Here is a 24,152-nt window from a genome sequence, read left to right as displayed (position 1 = left end):
CCCAGGTTGAAGATCTTACTCCAAGTCAAGCAAACATTGGCATTTAAACTAAAGGAGGTATCTAAGGCAAAGTTCCCATAGGTTCTTTTTTTTTTTTTTTTTTCTTATGGTTGTATTGCCTTTAATGCTGTTCATTTACAATTTATGGTATATACAAGAGCGAGCTGCTGGAATTGCTATATATGGAGGAAGATGTAGGATTTGAAATTACAATGAACTTAGGACCCACATTTTGTATTATAATCATCATCAAGCAGAAGAGTTTTTCCTATCAATTAAAAGGTATTGTGAGGAACTTTGCTACACTATCATGCCTGATGGTTGGATGGAGAAAAGTGTTGGTTTATTGTTGTAAAGGAATTAATTCTTTTGAATCTTGTGCCTCTTGTCTTGTTAAGACATTTTTTTATGTGAAAAGAAGATGGAAAAAATAGTCCAAACCACAACAAAAATACCGACCAAACTAAACACAAACCACATCACAAAAACACAAACTAGAACCTGAGCCACTAAAGGTCTGAGCTAGGATACCGCCCATGCCTGGGTGGTAACAAATGGCACTACACAAAAAGAGCACACCTTTAAACCAAAATATCACTTCCCCTGCCGCCACGACCTTTGCCTTAAGTGTTGCTTCCTCCTCAACTTCGAGGCTTCACTACAACATCATCATATAGATCCACCAGTTTTTTGCTTTTTGACAACTAGGAAGACAATCTAGACTATCAAAGGACCATTTCGAAACATCACACCTTGTGGACTCTAGAATCACCTTCTTCTTCTCTTGTAATTCTAGGGAATTTGGATATTCCGTTTGGTCCATTAACTCTCTAGCTTGTAATCAATCTCTCATGTTGTCTAAACCCCTTGGTAGAGTCACTCCATGAAACTTTCTCATATTCATTCGCAACTCCACTCGTTGATCAATGGGATCACGAGACTTGTCACCCGTCCCAACTCCATCAAATACAGAAATCTAAGAATCTTGGGCCGCAGGAGAAGCAACCAGTCTCACTCAATCCGAGAAAACTGAACTCACAACTTGAGCATCGCAAGTACTTGGGCTTGGCTTTTGAACCTCACGGACATTACTTGTTGATTTGTCCTTCTTTGGCTGACTCCCCTCAGCAAAATGAGAGAAGTTATCCTTAAGTCTCTCGAGTGAAAGCAACACATCCTTGAGGAAGGAATATTTACAACAAGAGAGTTTAAAACCCATTTGCTTAGGTGCTATTTTTGAGCAGTAGAGACTATATAATATTAGATTCTTTTGTTGGGTATCACTTTTTCTTGGGGCTAAACCTAGCTTCAACCAGTGTTTTGAAAGTTTAAGGTGCAAAAAGGTGTAGGGGCCAATTTGTGTTCGAGGCGCAAGGCGAGGCATGTACCACTTTTGTTGGGTACCACTTTTTCCTGGGGCTAAACCTAGCTTCAACCAGTGTTTTAAAAGTGCGAGGTGCAAAAAAGGTGTAGGGGCCAATTTGTGCCCAAGGCACAAGGTGCAAGGCGAGGCACGTAACTTTTTGAAGCAAGCGCAAAAATACAAAAAAATGCTAAAACAACATAAAAATGTCAAGAAATTCAAAAAAATGCCAAAAAATTCAAAAAAATGTCAAAAAATATTAAACATAATATTAATAAAACCAAACATATAAAACATTTTCAAGCATGTAAAGCCCATAATCTCTTTTTTTCCCTCAATTGCATTACTTCAAGTAGCTAATGTGATGTAAAACATATTACATTCTTGATTCTATGAGCCGCCTTTGTGCCACGCCCCTCGAGGCAAGCCCAAACAAGTCCATGTTCGGGTCTTAAATTCTTAATTCTCATATAAAAAATAATGATTTTATAATTTTAGTTGCTTTCTAAGCAAGGTACCAACTAGCTGGTTGGTAAGGTCTCCTGTTGGTTGTAGTGGAGACTTGGGATCAAATCCCATCTACACCTGGGTTGGGGGATGGGCTACCCTACGTTGTGTTAAAAAAGAACAAAAAAAATAATTGCTTTATAAGAAGATATTTTATTAGGATGAATGAATGAACAATATTAACAAATAGGGGGTTCTCGGAGCTTCAGTGAGCAAGTGAAGCGAGTAAATTGGAGCGGAGTCCCTGACCTAGTTGCTAGGTTCAAAAAATGCAAAAAAGCGTTCAAAAGCCACAACCTGGGCTGAGGCGCAAGGTGCACTGGGCGTGCGCCTTTTGAAAGGGCTGTGCCTAGGACCTAGGTGAGGCACATACCCTAAAATGTGACTCACCTGTGCGCCTAGGCGTGCCTTTTAAATCATTGGCTTCAACCTCTCCCAAATCAATGAAAGGGGCACCAAATTATTGGCGTGGGCCATGGGCCCAATTAAAACACACTAGCTAGCAACGTTGCCCAAAATGTTGCTAAAATCCAAAACCAAGGATTAACCCTCATCTCGACCTGAAACCCCAAAACTTGGTCCTACCCTCATCTCAGGTTAGTTAGCGGGCTGTTCAAAAAATGAATTTGAATTTGATGAGGATGGAGGCGCCACAACAATCACCTACCTTGGTCATCGGCACCAGTGACAAGGAAAAAGTGTCATCCATCGGTTTCAAGCAACTTGGGCAAATGCCTTAGTCCCGTCGAAGCTTAATCAAACTCCCCCTTGAGATTTCCCTTGCCAATAGTACCCCCACGACATCTTTTACATCGACGACAAACATGAACTCCGCACCAAGGTACTTGATGAATAAAAGTCTGATTCTTTGGTTGAGGGCTCTTAAATTTTGAAGTATACAGATGTTATCTCTCCCTACTTCTCAGTTACAGTTCACCACTAACCCCTTCAAGGTTCCCCCACCATTGCCAGATGCTGCTGTGCAAAGAGAAAGGTTGCTGATAAAAGAGTTTGAACATCTAGGACTCATTGGCAACCATTCAGCCACCCTTTTCCACCACTACTCTCACCTTGAACACAAAACCCCCCACATCTAAATCTACAAACTTGGGGAAGTCCTGTAATGATCTCCCCTGCGCCAGAAGATGCAAATGATCCAAAGTCTTCCACCGAATGTTGTCAAAGTCATCTTTGATGAAACCCCCTATTGCGTCCTCAATCTCTTTAAGAGTAGCAAAACACCACACATTTATGGGTACACCAAAGACCTGAACCCACCAACTCCTTTACTTGTTCTTGGTCCTTGCCACACCTAACCTCGGATCCCATCTTTGTAGATTTAATCACTTCCCGTTAAAAATATGACAACCTTGTTTCAAGACTAAGAGGGCATCAAGCTTAGACAGAAGGATGAAGAGAAACCCGTTTCCCTTCAAGGCTTTGGTAACCGGTTTCTCAAGGCTCCTCCATGCTAGCATCACCCATTTCTCAATCGCTGCTAGCTCTGGCTTCTCCCCTATGAAACATCCCGCCAAACATCTGTAAAGGAAACTTTCTCTCTCAAAAACACCCGATTCTGAAACTACCACTCCGATGCTTGCTCGAAACACTCGAACTTGAGCTTCACCAACTTTATGAACCCCCAAGTGCATCAATCAAACTTCAGGAACCCCCAAGAGACCAAAGTTATGAATGAAATAGGTCTAAAAATTGTTAAAACAGTTAAATTGGGGGTGGAAAAATAAGGAAAAAATTGAATGAAGTGGAAAAACTAATTAATGATTTTGAAGGGGACAAAAAATTTAGTGCTAGAGAGGGGAGAAGAAAGGGAGGTCTTTAGGGAAAGGGGGCTTCGAGGTTTTTAAAGTTAGTGTCAATGAAGATCATTAGCTGGAATGTTAGGGGTCTAGGAAGTGCTACGAAAAGAAGAATGATCATGGAACTGTTGAAGAAAGAAAAGGCAAACATAATTATGATTCAAGAATCTAAGGTTCAGGAGGGCGATGGGAAGTGGATTAGGAGTTTTTGGGGAGAAAAAAGATGTCAGTGGAGCTTTGCACCAGCCTGGGGTGCATCAGGAAGAGCTGGTGGGAAGTTTTTTTTGTCTCAGTAAAGCTGAAAAGCAATTAGGATGGACTTGATTGGGTCCTTAACAATGTGTATGGACCAAATTCTTATAGAGAAGGGAATGTGATGTGGGAAGAATGGTGGCCCTTGGTGCTTAGGAGGTGACTTTTAATGTGATCAGATTTGTGGGTGAATCAAGTGGAGGAAGATAGAGGGTCACTTCAAGTATGAGGGAATTTGACAATTTTATTGGGGCCTTTGAGTTAAGAGATATCCCACTAGGGCAGTCTTGTTTTACTTGGTACGATCTCCAGGCTAATCCTATTTATTTCAGACTGGATAGATTTCTTTTGTCTCATGACTGCGAAGAACATTGGGTTGGTCTCAGGGGGAAGTCTCTACCCAGAATCACATCGGACCATTGGCCAATCTGTTTGTTTTAGAGGCCTAGGGGGGGGGTATTCCTTTTAGGTTTGAGAACATGTGGCTCACCCACTTGGACTTTAAGAAAAAGGTTAAGGAGTGGTGAGTTTCCCAAAGTCCAGAACCTATTTGGAAAGGACAAAAGTTTTTGAGGAAATTACAAAGAATGAAAGGGGAGATTAAAGAGTGGAGTTTGGGAGATTGAAAGAGTATAGGGTAGCTTGTTTGCTCAAATTGAGGAGCTAGATAGGGAAGAAGTGCAAGGTGTTTTAGAAGGGTATGAAAGAGAAAGAAGATGGTCTCTAAGAAGGAATTAGAGGATTTTTTGTTGAGAGAGGAGATCAGTTGGAAGCAAAAGTCAAGAGAGAAATGGATTAAAGGAGGGTGGTGGCAACACAAAGTTTTTCCGTGCTTTAGCAAATGGTAGGAAAAGGATGAGCTATATTTCCTCTTTAATAGTGGAAGGGGCTGAGATCACAAATCAAGAAGAAATTGATAAAGCCTTTGCAGATCATTTTTTGTAGGCCAGTTTCTAAGAGGTGGACTTTGGATGGATTGGATTGGGAGTGTTTGGATGAGAATCAAGTACAATCATTGGAAAGGAACTTTGAGGAAGTTGAAGTTAAAGAAGCCATATTCACTATGGGTAGATCTAGGGCTCATGGGCTTGATGGTTTCACATTGGCTTTCTATCAAGATTGCTGGGAGATAATAAAATTTGATTTGACGAAAGTGTTTAGGGGGTTCCATAGGAGGGGAGCAATTAGCCCTGGGATGAATTCAACCTTCTTGGCTTTGATCCTAAAGAAGCAAGCTGCCACCCAACTAGGAGATTTTAAACCGATAAGCTTAGTGACTAGTATCTAAGGCTTAAAAAGGTTCTTTCTTCTATCATTTCCCATTAACAAGGAGCCTTTATCCAAGATAGACAAATCATTGATCAAATTCTAGTTGCAAGTGAATGTTTTGAGGCTCAAAAAAGACTAAAGAGGGAGGGGGTAGTAATTAAATTGGATTTGGAGAAGGCCTATGATCTTGTTGACTGGGACTTCTTGATTGATATCACGAGAAGGTTTGGATTTGTGGATTTGTGGTGCAAGTGGATCAGAGGTTGTTTGCAAACAAGTCAATTTTCAGTCCTAGTGAATGGTACTGCAGTTTATTTGATTGAAGGGATCAAAGGATTGAGACAAGGAGATCCCCTCTCTCCCTTCCTCTTTACTTTGGTGGCTGAGGTTTTAAGTAGTTTAATCTCTAGGGATAATTTGATGCTTTTGATTAAAGGTTGGACAATAGGGAGGAATAGAGTTTTGGTTTCACACTTGTAATTTGCAGATGATATTTTGGTTTTTTGTGATGGAGAGAGCCGTGATGGTGTAGAAAATCTAAAGGTAGTTGTGAGCCTTTTTTGAAAGGATTTCCAACTTGAAAATCAATTGGTCAAAGAGTCTAGTTGTTGGTATCAATTTGGAAGAGGATGCTTTGAGAGTTTTGGCTGATGTGTTGGGTTGTGAAACAGGGGAGTGGCCTTTGTGTTATCTGGGACTGCCCCTAGGTGGAAATCCTAGATCAGTTAGCTCTTGGAATCTAGTAGTGAAAAGGTTTGAAAAAAGGTTGGCAAGTTGGAAAAGGAATTATATTTCTTTTGCGAGGGAGAATATCATTGATAAAATCCACTTTGGCTAATTTTCCAGTCTATTACATGTCGGTCTTTAGAATGCCACAAGTAGTGAGTAAAAGAATTGAGAAAATCTTGAGGGATTTCTTGTGGGAGCCTGGGGAGGGGAAAAAATATCATTTGGTTAGGTGGGAAAAGGTGAGACAGTTGAAAGAGGAAGGGGGTTTAGAAATAGGAAATGTGAAGATGAAAAATGTGGCTTTGTTAAGTAAATGGCTTTGGAGTTTCCCTAAAGAAAATGAGAAAATATGGATTAAGTTATTTCAAGTATCTATGGGTCGTCAAGCAATGGCTGGGTGGGGCTGCTTGCATAGAGCTACTTTGATTGCTCCTTGGAAGGCCATCCATGAAACACTTCATTTGTTTCTACTCCACATCAGGTATGATTGGTTTTGGGTCAGAAAATCAGATTTTGGGAGGACATTTGGATTGGGGATTCCCCTTTGTTCGAGGTGTTCCCTTCCCTTTTTGCTCTCTCCAACTTCAAAGGAAAACCCATTAGTGAAATTATTATCTCTTCCTCCTCACTTTCAAATCGGAATTGGAATCTGGGTTTTGTTAGAAATTTGAGAGAATCTGAATTGTCTTGTGTCTCTGCTTTGGTTGATTTGCTGAACTCTATGGTCTTGGGGGATAGTGGTTCAGACTCTAGAGTTTGGGCACTCAATCAGTCAGGGTCTTTCTCTTGCAAATCCTTCTTTTACTCTCTAATTGATTTTGACTCCTCTCTTTCTTTCCCTGTCGAGGAGGTTTGGACTCGCCCCATCCCTCCTTAGTCAGTGCTTTCTGTTGGGAAGTGTTCCATGGTTCCATCAATACCTATGATCTGCTTCAAAGAAAAAGACCAACTTGGTGCTTGTTCCCAAATTGGTGCTCTTTATGTAAGCTGCACAATGAGACTGCTTTTCATCTTTTAATTTTCTGTCCTTTCGCTAACTTCATTTGGGAGTGGTTTTCCTCTTTGGTTGTAGCTTGACTCCTACCAATTTGGAATCCTTCTTAAGCTCTCATTTATTCAGGTGTTCTAAAAGGAGAGGTGGAATCATGGGAAGATGCACTAGGGAAGCAATTGTTTGGACAATTTGGGAAGAAAGTAATATGGGGATATTTGATGACAAAGAGAGGAGTAAAGAAAATGCGATTGAAGTGATAACTCTAAGGGTGGCACATTGGGTGAAAACACTAAAATTGTTTGCTGATTTTAAGATAGAAGACGTTTTCAGATCATGGGGAACAATTCTATTTGCTAAGCATGGTCACATGAAGCTGGACGCCTTTACTGATGCAGATTGGGCAGGATGTATTGATGACAAAAGGTCCACCTCTGGTTATTGTGCTCTGGTTGCTTGGAATATTGTGTCTTGGAGGAGTAAGAAACAATCAGTAGTTGCTAGATCCTCAGCTAAAGCATAATACAGGGCAATGGCTCATGGTGTGTCACAATTACTATGGCTACGATCTCTTCTAGAGGAATTGGGGGTGGACTATGAGAAACCAATGATGCTCTATTGTGACAATCAAGCTGCTATTAACATTGCACATAATCCTGTTCAACATGATAGAACTAAGCACATTGAGGTTGATAGGCATTTCATAAGGGAAAGAGTCTCTTCAAGAGAAATTTGTTTACCATTCATTACATCAGAAGAGCAATTGACTGATATCTTGACCAAGGGAGTTCCAAGGGGGAAATTGACACACTATGTAAGCAAGCTGGGCATGATTGACATTATGCTCAGCTTGAGGGGAGTGTAAAGAGACTGGGCCGAATGGGCCCTAACAGCCTCTCTTGTAATATCTTTTATTTTATGTTGATGGGCCACAATTAATGGGCCTGTTATTTATTCTTGTTTATTTTTCTTTATGTAACTGCCAAGCTGGCCGCCCACTTAAGGGCATTCTTGTCATCATCAATTTTTAGATCTTAATAAAATAGGGTTAGAGGAGAAAGGAGGGTCATTCGACTCCTTCCTCTCTTACCTCTTCTATTCGCCATCTTCTTCTCCTTTACATTTATTCAGATCTGTTTTATTCTGCTAATCACTAAGTTTAATCTTGATATTAGAGGACTGATTTACATCTGAAAGGAAGGGGATGGCCCTGTTAGAGGAGAACTTCAGACCTCATTAGTGGAGGTTTTTGGTGAGGGGGATCAGGCTGATGCAAGGGCTGAAAGGAGTGAACAGGTGGAAACATTCAATAAGAGGAGGGAGGAAAAAAAGAACAAAGAAAAGAAAAAAAGGTCAGAGGTGGAAAGATTAATTTGTGACATAGAAGGGAACTTAGAGTTTAATGGTAGAGGAGATAGGAGAAAGGGATTGAAGTATGGAGTTGTGGTTTAAGGTTGAGGGTGTTCTATTGGTTTGTGCCTATGAGGATAGTTAGCTGGAAGTTAGGGTTTAGGGAGTGCAAGGAAAAGGAGGGTGATTAAGGACTTACTTAAAAGGGAAAGGCCTGGCATTGTTATGTTGCAAGAAACAAAGTTGTCAGAGCTGGATAGAAGATGGGTGAGGAGTGTGTGGAGGTCTAGAGGAGTAGGATGGATTTTAGCCCCATCGTGGGGAGCCTCAGTGGGGATTGTCACACTTTGGAAAGATGGTGTAGTAGAGGTAGTGGAAGAGTTAATAGGGAGATTCTCAGTTTCCATCAAATTTAAGAATGTAGAGGATGACTTCACTTGGGTGTTAACTAATGTCTACGATCCCATTAATTATAGAGAAAGGAATGACATGTGGGAGGAATTGTATGCAATTCAAGGTTTATGGGAAGGTCCATGGTGTTTGGGAGGGGATTTTAATGTGATAAGATTTTCTGAAGAAACTAATAACTCCCAACAAACCATCATAACTAGCATGAGAAAATTTAATAGCTTTATTGCTGATTGTGAGTTAAAGGAGATCGCACTAGTGCAAGCTCGATTTACTTGGTCTAACTTACAGGAAGTGCCCTTGTGGTCGAAGTTGGATAGATTTATCTTTAATGTTGACTGGGAGAACTATTGGGGAAACTTGGTGTCTAGAGCTTTGCTTAGGGTGACCTCGGATCATTGTCCTATAAGAATAGGTGTAGAAGATTTTATCAGTGGACCTAGACCGTTTAGGTTTGAAAACATGTGGCTAACCCACCCGGATTTTGTGAATAAAGTAAAATTTTGGTGGAATGAGGAATTGAGGGGGACAAAATGGAAAGGGGTAAGATTTCACAAGAAACTACAGAGGAAAAGAGCCAAAATAAAAGTTTGGAATAAGGAACACTTTGGAAGACTTGAGGAGCAAAAAGTGAATCTAATCTCTAGGATAGAAGAGTTGGATGAAAGACAGGATCAATCTAGAATGGAGGAGGGGGAAAGAGTTCTAAGGGGATAGTTGAAGAAGGACCTAGAAGAGGTCCTACTGAGGGAAGAAATAAGCTGGAGGTAGAAATCGAGGCATAGATGGATTAAGGAAGGTGATGGGAATACTAAGTTTTTTCATGATGTAGCAAATGGGAGGAGAAAAAATTTTGTGTCTAAGTTAGAGGTAGGGGGGAGGAATTCACTAACCAGGATGATATTGCTAGGAAGTTTGTGGAACATTTCAAATCGATTTACAGAAGACCCTTGGAAGAGAGGAGGGAAATCGAAGGGATTGATTGGTCAAGGTTGGAGGAAGGTTAGGTTAGGTGGTTGGAAAGAAACTTTGAGGAAGATGAGATTAGGGAGGCGGTGTTTTTGATGGACAGGTCCAAAGCTCCAGGACCAGATGGTTTTACAATGGCTTTTTACCAGGATTGTTGGGAGGTGATAAAAGATGATCTTTGTGAGGTTTTTAATGAGTTCGCAGAGAAGCATATAGTCAGTCGAGGCATTAATTCCACATTCTTGGCCCTAGTTCCAAAGAAAGCTAATGCTCTCCATCCTAAAGATTTTAGGCCAATTAGTTTGGTGACTAGTATTTATAAAATCCTGGCCAAGGTCTTGTCTTTAAGGATTAAAGAAATCCTCCCCTCCATTATTAGTCAGGCTCAAGGGACTTTCATCCAAGGGCATCAGATAATTGATCAGATTTTGATTGCCAATGAATGTATGTAAGAGATGAAGAGGTCCAAGCAGAGAGGCTTTGTTTCTAAGCTTGATGTGGAGAAAGCTTATGATTTGGTGGACTGGCAGTTCCTACTAGAGGTTTTGAGGAAGTGTGGGTTTGGGGAAAGATGGTGTAGTTGGATGACTGGTTGTGTTAGCTCTTGTCACTATTCCTTCCTAGTAAACAGGGTGGTGAGGGATTTTTTTCTAGCTAGTAGGGGAATTAGACAAGGGGACCCACTTTCACCCTTCCTCTTTACCTTGGTAGCTGATGTATTTAGTTGAAGTATCAGTAGGGCTGATAGGGAAAATGTGATAAGGGGTTGGAAAGTAGGCACAAACCGAATTCCAGTCACTCACCTTCAGTTTGCAGATGACTTGATGATCTTCTGTGAGGGAGGTTTCGGTGAGGTGGAAAATTTGAAAGAATTGATTACAGTTTTTGAAGGAGTCTCTAATTTGAACATCAATCTAGGAAAAAGCTGCATAGCCGAAGTAAATTTAGTTTTTGAGGAGGTTGAGGCGATTGTAGGCTGTCTTGAGTGCTCCATTTTCTCCTGGCCTTTGTCTTACTTTGGGCTTCCGTTGGGAGCAAACCCTAGGGAGAGTAGGTTCTGGACCCCAGTCTTGGAGAAGTTAGAAAAGAGACTAGCTGTTTGGAAGAAAAATTATATCTCTTTGGGTGGGAGGATCACTTTGATAAAAGCTACCCTCATGAATCTACCTACCTATTATCTCTCTGTCTTTAGGATACTGTCTAGGGAAGCAAAGAAGTTGGAAAAATTGATGAGAGATTTTTTGTGGGAACCAGGAGAAGGTAAAAAAGACCATTTAATTAAGTGGGGGGTTGTGGGTAGAAGCAAAGAGGAGGGAGGATTAGGGCTCGGGAATGTGCTTAAAAAGAACTCAACTCTGTTAGGGAAGTGGTTGTGGAGATGGCCTTTGGAGCGGGATAGACTCTGACACAAAGTAGTGAAGAGTATTCATGGATGTTTAGGGAGTGGTTGGGATGCTGGTGCATCAAGGAGGACTAACCTAGCCACACCTTGGAAAGAAATTCACAAAGTTCTTCCTTCATTGTACTTTGTTTCCTTGTATAAAAATGAGGTGATCTCAAAATTCCTTCCGTCAAATTTATCCTTACCAACTTTATCTTGGGATTTTGGTTTTCGTAGAGGATTAAGGGATGAGGAAATTGAGTGTTTGTCTACTCTTTTATGTCTCCTTGATAAGGTTTGGTTGGATCCCTCAAAACCTGATAAAAGGATTTGGGCCATTCACCCCAAAGGGTCTTTTTCTTGTGGTTCCTTTTTCAAGTTCCTCTGCCAATCTCCCTCTCATCAGAGTTTCCCTTTCAAATAAGTTTGGTGTAGGCCGGACCCCCCCAAGGTTATGGCTTTGTGTTGGGAAGTGTGGCATGGTAAAGTAAACACGATGGACAACCTACAAAAGAGAAGACCCGTCCTTTGTATTTTACCAAACTGGTGCATTCTTTGCAGATCTCATGGTGAGGATTGTAATCATCTATTTTTATCTTGTAGTGTCACTGCAGAGCTTTGAGCTTGGCTTCTATCTTTGTTTGGGTCTAGCTGGGATATGCCAACAGAAGTAAGCACAATCTTTAACTCTTCTTTCTTCTCTTGGCCCCATAAAAGAGGAAGGAAAATGTGGAGATGCTTACGAGCAGCATTGTTATGGACAGTATGGGAAGAAAAGAATGCCAGAATCTTCCAAGAAAAAGGAAGAAGCAGTCAAAACTTAAAGGACTGCATTTTGTCCAGGTCTTTACATTGGTTAAAGACTCTAGAATTATTTAACCATTTTACTTTTACTGATTGTTGGAAGGATTGGAAGTTGGTAGCAAGCTGTTCCTCCTACAGGGGAAGGGCAGTGACTAGCTGGGTCCCCCCTCCTCTTGGTTCTTTGAAGCTGAATTTTGATGGGAGTAGTCAGGGTAACCCGGGTCCCTCTGGGATGGGAGGTGTACTGAGGAATGAGGCTGGAGAGGTTGTCTTAACCTACTTTGGCCCTTTAGGGGTTGGGAACTCTTTCCGGGCAGAACTGCTAGCTGCAATACAAGGAATACTTCTTGCAAAAGAAGTGGGCATGGAGCAGCTTCTGATTGAAGTAGACTCTAAGACAGTGGTGGACTGGTTAAATAATCCGGAGGATGTCACTTGGGGCTACAAAAATGAGTTAAAGAAATTCAAATGGCTGACAAGAAATATGTCTATAACAGTACAATGGGTTGGGAGATCAGCTAATGCTTTTGCTGATGTCTTGGAAAAACAAGGGATAAATAGGGAAACATTGTTCTGGGCACAATTGTAACTATTGTTTTAATTTCAACATCATGTTTTCTCTGTTGTAGTTTGTGTATTTTCTGTTTGGAGAGGCTGTTCCTCACGCCTCTAAGGGGATCTTCTTGTATCTATTCATTATTTTAATGGAATTGATGTTATTTATCAAAAAAAAAAAAATCCTGGTCCCCTCCAGATGCTCGGTGGAAGAAACTAAAGTTCGATGGCAGCTGTTTGGGAAATCTGGGGCCAACGGGCATTGGTGGCCTGATTAGGGATGAGAATGAAAATTTGGTAGCCATGTTCTCAGGTCCTATTCAGCATGGTGATGTGGTGACTTCTGAAATGAAGGTTGTAGTGTTTGGAGTTGAGAAAGCTAAAGAAATGGGGATTGAAAGGCTGATTGTTGAAGGGGACTCAAAAACTGTGGTGAACTGGTTGAAGACAAGGGAAGGAATAAGTTGGCAACTAAGGAATGAGCTCAGGCGCTTCAAGCAGGCTTCTAAAGACATGGTGATTCAAATAAGATGGATTAGAAGATCAGCTAATAGTATGGCTGATGGACTAGATAAACAAGGAGTTCAAAGACAATCTATGTTTTGGGCTATGCTTTAATTAGCGGAGGTTTCTGTTGGGTTACCCTTTGGGATGTGTTGTAAATAAAGGGATTGCCACTAGGATTTGTTTGTGGCAAGATGTACTTAGTGGGACACTGTGGACTGCTTGTCTTCACACAACTTCTTGTTGTACATGACTTTTTAAATTAATGAATCTTTTCTGCGTTGCTGATCAAAAGAAATTACTTAAATTGTTTAACGAAGTTGTGAATGGAATATTTCTAGTTATTCAAATGGTAACAAAAAATGCAGTTCGTTATGTGGTTGAAGAAGAATGTTGATACCTAAGTTTGCTTTGATATATGGATCACCTTATGCAGCTTACTGTTTAAACTTGACTTTGACATGAATGAAAGAATTGGACTTTGTCTACAACCACACCATTATTGAGGAAGAGATCTCAATGGAGGTCGTTTGGTTCATGGGAATAGATGTCTGGAATCAGAATCAGAATGGACCATTCAGATTCCAACCGTTTGGTTGGGCGGAATTGGAATCCCATTCCCCTTCCTGGTGGAATGGCATTCCCCCATTTGAGGGAATGACCACTCCCTCCCCCTCCCTTGGGAATGTGAATCCATTCCAGCTGATTCCGATCCCCATATGAACCAAACAGGTGGGGGGAATGGACTATTCCGATTCCGATTATTTGGCCTGGGCCCACTTGTTCTACAACTAATTTTGTTGCTTTGCAAAGCATTCTTTTGCGCCATGGTGATTTGGTAACAGTTTTAATTCAAATGAACTTAAGGCATGATGATGGTTCTTAATTCTTTGAATGACTCTAAGAAGATTGTTAAAATCACAGGGCTACTTGTTTGAGTGTTAAGTATCGCTAAGTCTGATAGTAAGCCAGCAATGTTTTGACTGTATCATGCAATGCAGAAGGCAATGGAAGAACTAAAGAACTTTTGGAAGGATGCATAGTTTTATGTTCCATATGTTGAACATCATTGATCAAAGATGGGACAAAGTAGAAAACAAATTTGCCAGGAACTTCTTGCAGCCAGTCAAAACTAATGGTGTGGATATCATGTTGGATCTTAGTAATATGGATCTCAAATCTAAACCTCTTGAAGGGTGCAAGGATGGCGATATGGGATTGTTAACAATGAGGGTTAAATTGTAACTTTTGGATCTTGGTAGGGCGGTAGTCTTATGTATGTATATGATATTAGGCCCTGAGTTGGCACCGACATGAACAAGAAAGTTCTCAAACCTGACCAAACCTTACCCTGGTTGTGCTAGTGCTTACCTCAGGTAGGGCCTGGATGTGGGACATTTCCACGTTGCAAAGGTGGTAAAGGGGCTATCTCTCCCTGCCAATCTTGGTTTGTTCATCTTGTTGCTTCGTTTTGGAGATGATTATAAGATTTAGGACTTTGAATTTTATCCTTTTGCCTTTATGTTTGAGTTTCATGAGCTTTTAATCTGTTTGAGTTAAAGTAGATGATTTCTAGTTTTGTAGTTTCTGTCTTGTTCTAATTTTTCTTTATGTAACTTGGCAAAAACATGTTTTCCAATAGATGGCTTTCAGGCGAAGCATCTCCTTCAGAGTGACTCTTCTCAGACAACGGTTTCACCCATCATTTAGTTATATTCTTCATGATGATGATCGTAAATGCCAACCTCCTGCTGCAGATCCACTTACTCGACCTGCAGCTAGTTACTTCCTGGAAGAGGGAACCTATAATAGCAACATTAACTTGAAGTTTCAAGACAAAACATTTTCATCACTCTATCTCCTTCCTGGGATTGGACCCTCTTTGTGTAGGCATATGTCGAGCACTGTTGGAGGAGGGTCAGATAAATTTGAGTACATAAATGATGTTGCAGATGTTCTTACGGAGAAGGGTGTGGAAGTGGCTCAGGTTCCTTCTGTGAGTGAAGTGGCTATTGCAGCTGCTGATTCTTTCTATCCAGTTGCTGCCTTGCAATACTTAATTGACGGGGTTCATTCTTTTACCGGTTTACACTGGTGGGAACTTGATTCTGTTTGTTTCTTTTTTTATGTTCGCATTATTTTACCTTATTTATATATGTGCCATTAGGCTCTATTTTGCCTTGTAAGTAAATCTTGTTTAACTCTTTAGTCTTAATATTGATGTTGTTGCTGGTTACCCACTGTATATCCTTGGTGTTCTCTCGTTGGATTTACTAATTGTGCACTTGTGCTTCCTGGTGTTAAAGTCTACTTATTATTGCACATTTCCTGCTTATAGATCTCTGCATCTTCTTTAAGGTCTTTGTGGAATACTGGAAGTTGTTTTGCAGCAATAGCAGTAAATAGGAAATTTTTAATCATTAGTCCTAATGTGCATGCAATTTAGATTCATAAGTTCGAGAGGCTCTCCATGAATTTTTAACAAAAAAAAAATAGTTGTGTTCTTCCTGGATTGGTAAGAATATCTCTAGTTGAATATATTGGCAAGAGGATGCTGAGAAAAGAAGCTATAGAAGGAAAGGGAAATCGAAGATAAGTAGCATCATTCTTAAGGCTGGAACATGCATCTTAACTCAATTTGCAACTCATTGATGACATGAAATTGCTGATAGTCTTCATCACAATGTTCAACCTCCAGGAGCTCAAGTAAAACTCATATTGTGCATGTTACCAAGTTTTTTTCATGCTTAAACGAAGGCTTAGTAGGTGCAGGCCCTACTAATAAGTACACGAAATTGTATAAAACAAAGGGAGTGAAACAAAGAGTGAATGAAGGGGTCTTTGCTGGAGAGGATAATGAACTTCAGGTTTCCAATAGGAAGAAGAAACAATTGATGGTTTTGCCTGGAGGGGAGGTGGAGATGAGGAGTTCAGGAGAAGGAAAGGGAGGGTGGAAATGAAGTTGAGGAAGAAGGTGACAAGGTGTCTTCAGAGGAACAGGGAAAGAAGCAAGGCAGCTTGGAGCTTGGAAATTTGGTTGACAGGGATGTAAAGGTTGGCAAGTATTCAGATCTGTCATTCTCGGGCAGAGAGGCTTTTTCTAGGAGAGCTTTTGAAGATTTCAACAGGAGAAAGAAGAAAGAGAGAATGAAGAAATCTGTTGTAGGGGAAGGAGGAGGAATTTGGAATGTGGAGGGAGGACAGGAGGAAATGTTTGATGGGGAAGATTAAAGTTGGTGGTTTAGGCAGAGGGTGGGGAGGGGTTGATGTATGATTTTGGAGGAAGATTTTTTTATTCTCTTTTGATAGTTCAGAGTTGAGAGATGAAGAGTTCTCTGATCTTGAGGGGAAGCTGAATTTGTTGACAGTTGCATGTTCATTTTTTCCCTCTTTCTGGGTAGCTGATAGGTTGTTTGGAGGTGTTTTCTTAGCAACTTAATGTTATGAGAAGCAATAAAGACTTGGGGGTGTGATCGGTTCAAGGATTGATTGCCGAGTGTAAGTTCTGCCAGAATTTGAAGGCTTATGTAAAGAAAATTCTGAAGCTGAATTTTGGGATACTTTGAATGTTTTAATTCTAATATTGATTTCTGATGTAGTTCTTTTTTGGGTCTCTTGTAAAGCAGTGGGGTGACTCCTTGTCACAAAATCATTGTATTTTATTGTTTTCTGAATAAATTTTTTTACTTTATTGATCTTCAAAAAAAAAAAAAACTTAAATGTTGTTGTAATCAGTTTATTTTTTCTTTTACTATCAGAAAAAAAAAAAGAATTTCTGGTAGTAGACATATGTATGTCCATAAATGCCTGTATATATACTTGTTTGCAATAGGAATAATCATTACAACTGCATCTAAATTTGCCTACTTGCTGAATTTTAAAATACAACAACTAAAGGTTGAATTAGGGTGAGATCTAAATGTAAATAACCTAAAGGAGGTATATTTTTTGATAGAAAGTAAAGCATAATATCATTAATAAAGAACCAAAAACATGTACAATAGGCTGCTGTACACAGGGATTCACAATCACTGCCCCTGCAATCCTATACCCCCATACCCTGCCAAACAAAAAGATTATCATGTACAAAAAAGGAACTATAGTTTGTATCCTTTTTGTGATAAATGAAGTTATTTTATTTGAATATGGAGAAAAGCAGATACAAGTATCCCATGGAGAAGCACAAGCTGCGACTTCTCCAAACAATCAAAACCAAAAATAGACTACAAAGCAAAGGTGCCCAATACAATTGTTCCCTGTTTGTCCCTTGCTTTGCTAAACTATCAGCCATGGCATTTGCTGATCTCCCCATCCATTGTATCTAACACACAGACTTCTTGTCAGCCACTTAAATTTCTTAAGTTCATTCTTAAAACACCATAACACAGACTCTGAATTCTGTAGCCACCCCACAACCAACTTGGAATCTCCTTCTATTAGTGGTTGTTCCACTCCTATCTATACTGCAAACTGCACCCCTTGAAGGGCAGCTTGTAATTCTGCCCTGGTGGAGTCTCCCACACCTAAGGTGCCCAAGTATAAGAGAACCACATTTCTACTTTCATTCCTTAGAATCCTTCCCATCCCAGAGGGACATGAATTACCTTGACTGATGCTATCAAAACTTAGTTTCATAAAGCCTTCAGGAGGGGGTGCCCAACTCATACACACTCTATTCTTCGGAGATGAGTAGCTTGCCACTACTGCCCAATTCCTCCAGAGATCATCAAAAGAAAACTGATGAAACTAATCTAGGGATTTCAGCCACAAAATAGCCCCTTACAAAATATACTCCTTCAGTTCTTGTTGGCTTCTCTCCTTCTCTTGGAATATCTTGGCATTCCTTTCTTCCCCACTGTCATATGAAAGCTGCTCTTGCACACCTCCACATTATTCTTCCTCTTTATTGGTGCCAAGCAGATGTTGATGGATCAAGAAGCATGCTTACTTTTGCTGACCTATTCCACCTGCACCCAAAGATCAATAATAGCCAATCCCACAACTCCGTAGCTGTAGAGAACACTGATGTGGGCCCCACAGCTACGGTCCCACTGTGTTCGTAGGGTTAGCTATTGGTCATTTAGTTGTTTCAGTTGTTATTTATTTCAGTCTTATTTTTTGCTCTATTTGTTATGTAAAGACTAAGGGCAGATCTGTCCTTTCCATGTAATGAGAATAACCTATAAATATTAATTAAAGTGGTGGCGGCAGTACATTAAGCTTCTGCTCCTCCTTTCAACCCTTGTGTTCTACTGCTTCTCCTCCCTCGTCCTCTTCTTTCCTCTTACCTTTCTTCTTATCTTCGATCCTGAAATCCATTAGGGTTCAAGACTGATAACAGTCCTGAACTTCTACTTGGTATCAGAGCTAGGGCTTCTCATGTGAGTCTAGTCCAGCCGACCACATGAGAACCATCTAAGGCTGGAAGCTGAGAAAGCAGAGTTCGTTGACTGGTTCTTGGAGATCTCCAAAGGATTAGTAGCTGTTTGAAGAAGTGCCACAGTTGCAGCGAGTTGGTGATCAGGAAGAACCAGAGAAGGCTAGGGTTCGGGTAACCTTGGTAGGCAGCGAACTACATCCTATTGTAAGTCTTTTATCTTCTGAGAGAAGTAACATCAGAGAAGATAGGTTGGACCTATCCAGCAAGGGTGGCCGAACCACTCTAGGGTTTTATCTCTCTATTCTCTAGGGTTTTGTCTTATCCTTGCGGCAAACCCTAGTATTGGACTGAACCTTGTGATTTTATCCCTGCGGCAAATCCTAATAGTTCAGTTTTAGGGTTTCAGCATATCAGATTGATCGGTTTAAGGTTTATATTAACCCTAATACAAACCTTATCCGTATGGTACTGTCTGGAGTGTACAGCTTTTAGGATTGATTAAAACCTCAAATTGGCTTCAGCATATCAGATTGTTCTTCAAACTGTTTTTCAGTTTTCTTTTGGGCTTTCGAACACTTCTAAAGGGGTGAAAACAGTTCGGACTGTTGCTGTTGTGTGTGGTTATTGATTTCAGATAAGTTTTATACATATTTCATGCACATCTACTGTGAGTACAAATTGGTTCTATACTGATTTTGTGATTGTGGTTGGTAGTCCTAGTGCTGGTTTTGACTGTAGTAACCTTAATTTTGAGACTTCTGGTTCTTGACCGAATGGAGTTTAAGAATCAGGTAGAAGGCAGTTTTGGGAACAACAATTATGGTGGTGGTTCTGAGATAGGTTTTTAGATTACAACCGTAAAGTTTGATGGATCAAACTATTTGGAATGGGCCCAATCAGCCTTGCTAGCTATTGGGGGAAGGGGAAAAGTAGGGTATCTCTTGGGAGATGTGGCAGAACCTTCCAAGGGAGACTCTATATATACCAAGTGGGTCCAAGAAAACTACTTGGTTATGACATGGCTCTGTAATTCTATGCAACCCCATATCAGCCGAAATTACTTATGGGCAAAGACAGCCAAGGAGATATGGAATGTGATGAAAGAGACTTACTCCCAACCCCTTAATGTTGCCAGAGCATATGAGTTGAAATGTGAGGTGAATTCCCTTAAACAAGGAGAGAAACGGTGTCGGTCTACTTCTCTACCTTGAAGTCCCTGTGGCATGAGATTGATCACTTAGAGATTCTTGAGTGGGAGAGTCCCAAAGATGCTCAGATACATAGAAAGCACATCGAGACAAACAGAGTGTTTGGGTTCCTGGCAGGATTGAATTCAGAATATGATATTGTGAGGCAGTAGATTTTGACCAGAGATAGTGTGATCCTCTCTCAGGCATACTCCTTAGTGCACAGTGAAGGGACCAGGAGGAAAGTCATGATGCAACCTCAGCCGCTTACACCTGCCTTGGTAGCTGTCAAACCCAAAACAGAGGGTGATTCAGAGAGGGACAGAAAGAAGGAAGATAAAAGGGATGTCGTGTGTGAGCATTGCAAGAAACCTAAACACATAAAAGAAACATGTTGGAAGCTGCATCCACATTTGGTCCCGGCAAAGTTGAGAAATAAAAGGGGTAATGCTCATGTGGCTATGACTATTGATTCAGCATCCTCCTCTGGCACAAGAGGCACTTTATTAGAGACCTTAGTTGCAGTTCGGGCTGCTCTAATACAATTGGAGAAGGAAGTTGGCAGTTCAGCTCAGTTACCGCAGTCATCATCAGCTCCGGCCACATCGGCCTTTGCACACTCAAGTACTCGAGCCTCAGCCTACCATGCCTCCGCTCTAGGTACTACTGAATCGTGTTGGGTAATAGATTCAGGTGCATCCGACCATATGACTAGCTTGCCCTCTTTGTTTACTACTTATTACTTATCTTCTGGTAGGGATAAAGTATCTATAGCTGATGGCTCTCTTCTTCCTATTTCTGGCAAGGGTGACATCAAACTGTCGGATACTATATCCTTGTCCTCTGTCTTGCATGTTCCTAAACTGGATACTAACCTCCTTTCCGTTAGTAGTATTACCAAACATTTGAACTACTCAGTAACTTTCTTTCCTGACCGATGTGTTTTTCAGGACCTGGAGACGAAGAAGGTGATTGGGACTGGCTGTGAGACGAATGGGATCTATCTGCTCGGGGAGAGTCCTCGTCGGGAAGAGTCAGTGGATAAGAAGTTACTTGTTTCTCAGGTTATGCTTTGGCATAACCGATTGGGTCATTTATCTTTTCGGTCCTTGAAGAGTCTGTTTCCTACTTTGTTTGAGTCTGTTGAGTCATCTCAGTTGAAGTGTGAAAGTTGTGAGTTTGCTAAACATTATAGAAACTCTTATTCATTGAGTAATAAAAGGAGTAATAGTTCTTTTGATATTGTGCATACTGATGTTTGGGGGCCATATCACATTCCTTCTATGGGTGGGTACAGGTATTTTTTGTTATTTGTTGATGACCACACCCGGTTTTCTTGGGTTTATCTTATGCGATCACGAGATGAGGTGCCTGCCCTGACCCAAAACTTCCACCAAATGATCCTAACCCAGTTTGATGCCAGGATCAAAGTGCTTAGATCTGATAATGCAAAGGAATACTTTGCTAAGCCATTGACATCGTACCTCCTTAATCATGGGGTTATCCACCAGAGCACTTGCCCTCATACACCTCAGCAGAATGGGGTTGCAGAGAGGAAGAATAGGCACATCTTGGAGGTGGCTAGAAGTATTATGTTTACCTCCAATGTCTCTATTCGCTTCTGGGGTGATGCTATCTTTACGGCAGTATATTTTATTAATCAGATTCCTTCTCAGGTTCTTGATATGAAACTTCCTTTTTCCCTTCTATACCCCAGTGAGGAGTTGTTCACTATTCCCCTCAAGACATTTGGTTGTACCTGTTTTGTTCAGCTTCTCGGTCCCCATCACTCCAAGTTTGAACACAAGGCCTCCAAATGCATCTTTCTTGGTTATGCACAAACTCAAAAGGGTTATTGTTGTTATGATCCTGTCTCAGGGAAGAAGTTTGTATCCATGGATGTCACTTTCTTTGAGGAGACACCCTACTATTCTCGGGTCTTTCCTCAGGGGGAGAGTAGTGAGCGTGGAGATTTGGGTCCTTTTCTTCAGGGGGAGTGCAGGGACATGGTTAATACCTTTGGGGCTGTTCCCTTACCTATTCCAGTTGGTGATGAGGGTTGTTGTAGCGAGGGTGGTCAGAGGGATCGGGAGTTGAGAGTCTATCACAGGCGATGCAGGTAGGTTGATCCCGGTCATCACCAGTCCCAGCCAGCTCCAATCTCTTTTGCGGCTCCAAGTCCAGATATTACAGTCCTAGGGCCCACAGAGACTCCTTCCATTGCTGCTACCTCACCCTCTGCAGATGACCTTGACCTTACCATTGCCCTCTGTAAAGGAAAACGGCATTGCACCACATCTACAACCCACTGCATCTCCTAGTTTTTGTCCTATGATCGCCTATCTCCCTCCTACAGGTCCTATCTCACCTCCATTGCTGATGTCTCTATTCCGAGAGCAGTGCAAGAAGCCCTATCAGTCCTGGAGTGGAGAGGTGCAATGCAAGTTGAAATGGATGCCCTGTTGAAAAATAATACCTGGGAGCTAGTTGACTTGCCCAAAGGAAAGAAACCAGTTGGATGCAGGTGGGTATTTACTGTGAAGCACAATGCGGATGGTTCCATTGAAAGGTACAAAGCTCGGCTAGTTGCAAAAGGGTTCACTCAGACTTATGGTATAGATTACTTGGAGACATTTGCCCCGGTAGCCAAGATGACCACCATTTAGGTTCTATTATCTCTTGCAGCAAGCTACACTTGGCCTTTGTACCAAATGGATGTTAAGAATGCCTTTCTGAATGGGAACTTGCAGGAAGAGGTTTACATGTAGTTGCCTCCTGGATTCTATGATACAGAGGCAGGTAAGAAGGTCTGCCGGCTCAATAAGGCATTGTATGGTTTGAAGCAGTCACCTAGAGCTTGGTTCGACAGATTCAGACTAGCCCTTGGGAAGTTCGGTTATGTATAGGCCCAGTCAGATCATACACTATTCATGAAGAGGGTGGAGTCATCATTGATACTACTTGCAGTATATGTTGATGATATTGTGGTGACAGGAAATGACAACCTTGAGATTGAGTCCCTCAAATAGCTCCTTCATCAAGAGTTTGAGGTGAAAGATCTGGGTACACTACGGTATTTTTTGGGTATTGAGGTTGCTAGATCTAAACAGGGGATCTTTGTCTCTCAGAGGAAATATGTTTTAGATCTCTTGGCCGAAACTGGAAAGCTAGGTGTCAAACCTGTAGATACACCCATTGAACAGAACCACAGGATTAGTGCAGAGAGTGGGGAGCTGCTTGAAGACAAAGTTATGTTCCAGCGGTTAGTGGGAAAGCTCCTATATCTATGCCTCACCTGACTAGATATCAGTTATGCCGTTAGTGTTGTCAGTCAGTACATGCATTCTCCTAGAACCATGCACCTTCTAGCAGCAGAAAGAATACTAGCATACTTGAAGAGATGCCCGGGTAGAGTTATACTGTTCAAGAACAATGACCACATGAAGGTGGAAGTCTATACAGATGTCGATTGGGCTAGGAGTGTTGATGATAGAAGGTCTACCTCTGGATATTGTGCTCTTGTGGGAGGTAACCTGGTTTCTTGGAGGAGTAAGAAACAGAGTGTTGTCTCCCGATCCAGTGCTGAAGCTGAGTACAGGTAAATGGCTAATGGAGTGGCTGAAATTCTTTGGCTGAGATCACTACTTGAGGAGTTGAGTATTGAGTATGAGAAGCCCCTGATGTTGTATTGCGATAATCAAGCGGCTATTAATATAGCACACAACCCAGTGCAGCATGATAGGACTAAACATATTGAAGTTGATCGACACTTTGTACGAGAGAGGGTCTCATCACAAGAAGTGTGTCTCCCATACATCCCCTCCAATATGCAACTGGTAGATATCCTCACCAAAGCTGTACCACGGAAGAAGCTAGAGGCAGACCTATCCAAGTTGGGAATGATAAACATTTATTCCCAACTTGAGGGGGAGTGTAGAGAACATTGATGTGGGCCCCACAGCTACGGTCCCACTGTGTTCGTAGGGTAGAAGATGTTCTAGTCTGCCTAGGGTTAGCTATTGGTCATTTAGTTGTTTCAGTTGTTATTTATTTCAGTCTTATTTTTTGCTCTATTTGTTATGTAAAGACTAAGGGCAAATCTGTCCTTTCCATGTAATGAGCATAACCTATAAATATTAATTAAAGTGGCGGTGGCAGTACATTAAGCTTCTGCTCCTCCTTTCAACCCTTGTGTTCTAATGCTTCTCCTCCCTCTTCCTCTTCTTTCCTTTTACCTTTCTTCTTATCTTTGATCCTGAAATCCATTAGGGTTCAAGACTGATAACAGTCCTGAACTTCTACTGTAGCAATAGAACAAGAAATTAGTACATGCAAGGTTTAAAATTTCTATACGGTACGCTCGATACAGGGCGTATTGTATAGTATCTTTGAAAAAAAATACAAGATATGCATGGAAATCGGGTGTCTTGTCTTTTTTCATGCGTATCGGACCCGTATCGGGGGTGTATTAGTAGCACATTGACGAAAAAGATACGACCAAAAACTGAAAAAAATAAAGGGGGAAAGTAAGCTTCTTTTCCTTGAAATAAGCCTTCTTTCACCCCCAAATGACTCTAAAACTCCAAACCTCAATTCTAGAGTGCTAGATTTGCAAAAATTTGCAAGAAACAAGTGTGAATCGTTAATTTTTTTTGAAGATTTTTCAAAATTTGAAAAAATATGGCA

At 41.1% G+C, this 24,152-nt stretch overlaps 1 protein-coding gene across 1 annotated transcript in view; it reads left to right on the top strand.

The window, feature by feature from the left end:
• Positions 1 to 24,152, top strand: part of LOC148877462 (mitochondrial inner membrane protein OXA1-like) — a 67,370-nt gene that overhangs the window by 1,569 nt on the left and 41,649 nt on the right. The window contains exon 3 of the mRNA XM_088941674.1: positions 14,542 to 14,993. Within this exon, the coding sequence (XP_088797800.1) occupies positions 14,542 to 14,993 (452 nt within the window). The remainder of the gene's footprint in view (positions 1 to 14,541; positions 14,994 to 24,152) is intronic.

The sequence above is a fragment of the Nelumbo lutea genome, chromosome 1 (assembly GCF_056320005.1).
Source record: "Nelumbo lutea isolate HS-2025 chromosome 1, American lotus-T2T, whole genome shotgun sequence".
NCBI lineage: Eukaryota > Viridiplantae > Streptophyta > Magnoliopsida > Proteales > Nelumbonaceae > Nelumbo > Nelumbo lutea.
The sequence above is the reverse complement of the archived record's forward strand: the minus strand, read 5'-3'. Positions and strand labels throughout refer to the sequence as shown.